This window comes from Hyla sarda, unplaced genomic scaffold (assembly GCF_029499605.1).
Source record: "Hyla sarda isolate aHylSar1 unplaced genomic scaffold, aHylSar1.hap1 scaffold_510, whole genome shotgun sequence".
NCBI classification, from domain to species: Eukaryota; Metazoa; Chordata; class Amphibia; order Anura; family Hylidae; genus Hyla; species Hyla sarda.
In genome coordinates, this window is record NW_026610521.1 from 43,796 (window position 1) to 50,251 (window position 6,456).

The following is a 6,456-nucleotide window of genomic DNA, read 5'->3' on the forward strand; positions in this document are numbered from 1 at the left end:
TGCACTTCCTGTCTGTCCCCCGTCTGCTCTTCCTGTCTGTCCCCCGTCTGCTCTTCCTGTCTGTCCCCCGTCTGCACTTCCTGTCTGTCCCCGTCTGCTCTTCCTGTCTGTCCCCCGTCTGCTCTTCCTGTCTGTCCCCCGTCTGCTCTTCCTGTCTGTCCCCCGTCTGCTCTTCCTGTCTGTCCCCCGTCTGCTCTTCCTGTCTGTCCCCCGTCTGCACTTCCTGTCTGTCCCCCGTCTGCACTTCCTGTCTGTCCCCCGTCTGCTCTTCCTGTCTGTCCCCCGTCTGCTCTTCCTGTCTGTCCCCCGTCTGCTCTTCCTGTCTGTCCCCCGTCTGCACTTCCTGTCTGTCCCCCGCGGTATTTCCTGTGTACAGAAGCTCCTGTATCCTTGCACTGATCACACGGAAGACTTTTGTACACGTGCAGTGTTGTATTGACTTTTGTTACATTTGTAGTTTCCTTTTATAGGAAATAACATATTGTCTCTTGTCATGGAGTGTAGCCTGGCAGACATAGACTTCAGAGGGTGGCACGTGGCTGGTGGCCTTGATGGGCGTGGTGGAGCGGATAGTTCAGAGGTCGTATGATTATCCATGTATTTCAGCCATGATCACTATTTCTTGCTGAGATTTTATGAACTCTATAAATCTTTGTATTTTTGCAGTGGACAGAGTTAATCGTGAAGAGGGACCATGCAGGACCCAGAGCTGCCGACAGAGCGCCCCTCCGATGCCTTCTTCACAGGTTGGTATCACGGCTGTAGATGCCGACCAGTGCATGTCTATAATGAAATCTCCAGGTCAGTGTGGAGCAGATCTTTCCTCTTGTATCATCTATTGTGGATCAGACCTCGCTCCTTGGCTCGTCCATGGTGGATCAGACCTCGCTCCTTGGCTTGTCCATGGTGGATCAGACCTCACTCTTGGCTCGTCCATGGTGGATCAGACCTCGCTCCTTGGCTCGTCCATGGTGGATCAGACCTCGCTCCTTGGCTTGTCCATGGTGGATCAGTCCTCACTCTTGGCTCGTCCATGGTGGATCAGACCTCGCTCCTTGGCTCGTCCATGGTGGATCAGACCTCGCTCCTTGGCTCGTTCATGATGGATCAGACCTCGCTCTTTGGCCCGTTCATGATGGATCAGACCTTGCTCCTTGGATCGTCCATTGTGGATCAGACCTGGCTCCTTGGATCGTCCATTGTGGATCAGACCTGGCTCCTTGGATCGTCCATTGTGGATCAGACCTCACTCCTTGGATCGTCCATTGTGGCTCAGACCTCACTCCTTGGATCGTCCATTGTGGATCAGACCTCGCTCCTTGGATCGTCCATTGTGGATCAGACCTCGCTCCTTGGATCGTCCATTGTGGATCAGACCTCGCTCCTTGGATCGTCCATTGTGGATCAGAACACGCTCCTTGGATCATCCATTGTGGATCAGACCTCGCTCCTTGGATCGTCCATTGTGGATCAGACCTCGCTCCTTGGATCGTCCATTGTGGATCAGACCTCGCTCCTTGGATCGTCCATTGTGGATCAGACCTCGCTCCTTGGATCGTCCATTGTGGATCAGACCTCGCTCCTTGGATCGTCCATTGTGGATCAGACCTCGCTCCTTGGATCGTCCATTGTGGATCAGACCTCGCTCCTTGGATCGTCCATTGTGGATCAGACCTCGCTCCTTGGATCGTCCATTGTGGATCAGACCTCGCTCCTTGGATCGTCCATTGTGGATCAGACCTCGCTCCTTGGATCGTCCATTGTGGATCAGACCTCGCTCCTTGGATCGTCCATTGTGGATCAGACCTCGCTCCTTGGATCGTCCATTGTGGATCAGACCTCGCTCCTTGGATCGTCCATTGTGGATCAGACCTCGCTCCTTGGATCGTCCATTGTGGATCAGACCTCGCTCCTTGGATCGTCCATTGTGGATCAGACCTCGCTCCTTGGATCGTCCATTGTGGGTCAGAACTCGCTCCTTGGCTCGTCCATTGTGGATCAGACCTCGTTCCTTGGCTCGTCCATTGTGGATCTGTAAAGTTTGTGTTGCGTTCCAGAGATGATGCTGTCATGTTGCAGTTTGCACCCACATCCTTTCTTTTATTTTCAATTTTTTTATCAGATAGTATTTATTAAAGCTTTGTGTTTTGAACAAAGTTACATACAACAAAGAAAAACACCCACTCAACCCCCAGCCCCCCCCCCCCCCAGGGGGGGTTTTGTGCACCAGAAACAGCTGGGACAGCCAATTAGCCTCAGGGAGGGACAGAAGCGGAGTCAGCGCCAAAACAGTAGAACACTCCTCATTAGTCAAAGACCCCAAATCGCCCTCCCATTTACTATGAACCAGTAAAGAAAAGTTCTCATGATAAGAGCGTAAGAGTTCCTAGTACATCCATGAAATTATTCCCGTAGACTCCCTCTTGGTTACCACCGATTCCAACATCACGTTTGAACGGATCTCCAGCGACCTCGGCCTACCCTGCACCCCATAAACTTGACGGATCTGCAGGTGTCAGAAAAAGGAGGAATGAGGCAGCCCGAGCTTGCCCTGGAGATCCCCAAACGACTTAAAAACACCACCAGAACATAACTGCTACAGTCTGCACAACGTCTTTTCTATCATATATGACTCGTGTCTCACGCTCTGTGTGTTGTTAGCCATATGTGTGCTCACGGATCCATGCAGGCTTCCTAATAATGTGTAACATTGTAAACCCTCAAACCATTGCAGAAGACGCTCTTGACTGTTAATATTGTCCACTCAATGGTCTGTCATTCACTGGTGGTCACTTCCAAGATAGTCTTAGCCCAGTTCACACATAACTGATGCCTTTCATGCTTCCTGAACCACGAGTCATCGTGATGGGACCACCTGACGACTCTTGGTTCAGGCAGCATGAGTTATGGCTAGTTCCCTTTTAATCCATTACTCTAACCTGTGGTTGCATTTGTTTTGCAGATGGAGCCGGCATCACAGGTCAGAAGAAAGAGCCACCAAGACGGCGTCGAAAACCAGCCAAAACGCATCGCAACCTGATGACCTGCTCACCGGAAAGACTTTCCATAAATTTATCAAAATGTAGAGAATTTCTTGCCCTTCCTCCAGATAGTGATGAAGGTTCAGTGCCCACCGAGGGCAGGGCAGCTGCTTCGGATGACCTCTCTCTAAGCGCTGCCAAGGGTCGTATTGTGGCGTCCATAAAAACCGAGGAGCACAGTATCGGCGAGGATTCTACTCTGGCATCAAATGTGCCAAAACTTTCCATAGACAGACGATTGAGCTCACAAAAGAGAAATAGTACAAAGGCCAAGCCGTTCCTGTGCACAGTTTGTGGGAAAAGATTTAGCCAAAAATCCCTTCTCATCCAACATTACCGAAACCATACAGGAGAGAGACCGTACCACTGTATGGAGTGTGGGAAAGGCTTCACCTCCTGCTCTCTGCTCATACGCCACCATAAGATACACACAGGAGAGAAGCCCTTCGCGTGTCCAGACTGTGATAAACGCTTCAGTGAAAGCTCCCAACTCGTACGGCACCAGCGCACCCACACTGGGGAGCGTCCGTACACTTGCATCGAGTGCGGGAAAAGCTTCAGCGAAAGCTCCAAGCTGGTCATTCACCAGAGGACGCACACGGGAGAGCGGCCATACTCGTGTAGCGACTGCGGAAAGAGCTTCAGTGTCCGCTCACATCTCATCACACACAAGAGAACTCACACCGGGGAACGGCCGTACACCTGCAACGAGTGCGGCAAGAGCTTCAGTGAGAGCTCCAAGCTGGTCATGCATCAGAGGATACACACCGGAGAGAAACCGTACACCTGTGCAGCCTGCGGGAAGAGCTTTAGCCAGAGGTCTGTGCTGGTGACCCACCAGAGGATACACACCGGAGAGAAACCGTACACCTGCCCAGAATGTGGCAAATGCTTCATCGATAAGGTGGGCTGCGACCGCCACCGCGTCACCCACAGCAACGAGAAGCCCTTCCAGTGCCTGCTGTGCGGTAAGAACTTTAGCCGCAACTCCGACTATAATAAACATCAGAGGACCCACACCGGGGAGAAGCCGTACTCCTGCATGCAGTGTGGGAAGAACTTCAGCTGGAGCTATCAGCTCGTACGACACCAGCGCGTTCACACCGGGGAGAAACCGTACACGTGCATGGAATGCGGCCGGAGCTTTTGTTGGAGCTATCAACTAGTGACGCATCAAAAGACTCACTCTGTGGAAAATTCCTACATGTGAATCTATGTTGTAAAAGTCCAAAATGGAGTGTAAAGACCTGTAGTGCGCTGCAGCGTGCACAAGGTACCTGTGTCTAATATGGAGTACCGTAGTCTGTGCAGTCAGGTCAGTGGAGGGAGGACACTCCACCCAAGTCTGCAGGTCTTACAAGGAGTCCCAGCTGTATTATTATACTGGCTGCACAGGCACCGCGGCCATATGCACAGGCACCACGGCCATCTGCACTGGCATCGAGGCCGTCTGCATAGACACCAGGGCCGTCTGCATAGACACCAGGGCCGTCTGCATAGACACAGCAGCCATCTGCACTGGCACAGCCTCCTTCTGCACAGACACCTACTAGGTTTTGGCTGATTGCACTTAACTACTACAGGTCAAAATATCAGAGGCTGGGTATTCATATGCAAACATCTTCAGAAAATGGGTAGCTGGGTGGAGAAATATTCACATTACTTATACAGTACCTGAGTAGAGAGAGTCAGACTGCTGGTACCTGTGTAGAGAGAGTCAGACTGCTGGTACCTATGTAGAGAGAGTCAGTCAGAATGCTGGTACCTGTGTAGAGAGAGTCAGACTGCTGGTACCTATGTAGAGAGAGTCAGTCAGAATGCTAGTACCTATGTAGAGAGAGTCAGACTGCTGGTACCTATGTAGAGAGAGTCAGTCAGAATGCTAGTACCTGTGTAGAGAGAGTCAGTCAGAATGCTGGTACCTGTGTAGAGAGAGTCAGACTGCTGGTACCTGTGTAGAGAGAGTCAGACTGCTGGTACCTATGTAGAGAGAGTCAGAATGCTGGTACCTGTGTAGAGAGAGTCAGACTGCTGGTACCTGTGTAGAGAGAGTCAGACTGCTGGTACCTATGTAGAGAGAGTCAGACTGCTGGTCCCTGTGTAGAGAGAGTCAGACTGCTGGTACCTGTGTAGAGAGAGTCAGTCAGAATGCTGGTACCTGTGTAGAGAGAGTCAGACTGCTGGTACCTATGTAGAGAGAGTCAGTCAGAATGCTAGTACCTATGTAGAGAGAGTCAGACTGCTGGTACCTATGTAGAGAGAGTCAGTCAGAATGCTAGTACCTATGTAGAGAGAGTCAGACTGCTGGTACCTGTGTAGAGAGAGTCAGACTGCTGGTACCTATGTAGAGAGAGTCAGTCAGAATGCTAGTACCTATGTAGAGAGAGTCAGACTGCTGGTACCTATGTAGAGAGAGTCAGTCAGAATGCTAGTACCTATGTAGAGAGAGTCAGACTGCTGGTACCTATGTAGAGAGAGTCAGACTGCTGGTACCTGTGTAGAGAGAGTCAGTCAAGACTGCTGGTACCTGTGTAGAGAGAGTCAGTCAGAATGCTGGTACCTGTGTAGAGAGAGTCAGTCAGACTGCTGGTACCTGTGTAGAGAGAGTCAGTCAGACTGCTGGTATCTGTGTAGAGAGAGTCAGTCAGAATGCTGGTACCTGTGTAGAGAGAGTCAGTCAGACTGCTGGTACCTGTGTAGAGAGAGTCAGTCAGAATGCTGGTACCTGTGTAGAGAGAGTCAGAATGCTGGTACCTGAGTAGAGAGAGTCAGACTGCTGGTACCTGAGTAGAGAGAGTCAGACTGCTGGTACCTGAGTAGAGAGAGTCAGACTGCTGGTACCTGAGTAGAGAGAGTCAGACTGCTGGTACCTGAGTAGAGAGAGTCAGACTGCTGGTACCTGAGTAGAGAGAGTCAGACTGCTGGTACCTGAGTAGAGAGAGTCAGACTGCTGGTACCTGAGTAGAGAGAGTCAGACTGCTGGTACCTGTGTAGAGAGAGTCAGACTGCTGGTACCTGAGTAGAGAGAGTCAGACTGCTGGTACCTGTGTAGAGTCAGTCAGACTGCTGGTACCTGAGTAGAGAGAGTCAGACTGCTGGTCCCTGAGTAGAGGAAAACCCTGCCGGTAGCTGGGTGGAGAAATAGTTACAAGGCCCATAGCCGCGTATTGAAATGGTGAAGTTATGCCCCCCCCCCCCCCCCCCCCCCCCAAAAAAAGAAATGTTCCACCACCCTGCAAGGGGCAATGACACAAAATCCCCTGAGGATGCCACCTGTAGTGTGGTGAAAACATGTTTTAATGGCATCAGTCTACAGAGTTTGATTGTTTAAGTGAGCCTAAAGTTTAAAAACACAGCAAGGGTCCTGTATATAAAGTGCTTATCTTATTTATTTATTTTTTTACCGTTCACTTCA

The 6,456-nt window shown here is 50.9% G+C and overlaps 1 protein-coding gene across 1 annotated transcript; it reads left to right on the top strand.

Moving 5' to 3' along the window:
• Positions 1–348: 348 nt before the first annotated feature.
• LOC130337936 (zinc finger protein 660-like) lies at positions 349–6,232 on the top strand. The gene is made up of 3 exons (XM_056553966.1): positions 349–580; positions 667–746; positions 2,963–6,232. The coding sequence occupies exons 2-3, from the start codon at positions 695–697 to the stop codon at positions 4,249–4,251; spliced, it is 1,341 nt and encodes a 446-aa protein (XP_056409941.1). The 5' UTR covers positions 349–580; positions 667–694; the 3' UTR covers positions 4,252–6,232.
• Positions 6,233–6,456: the final 224 nt, after the last annotated feature.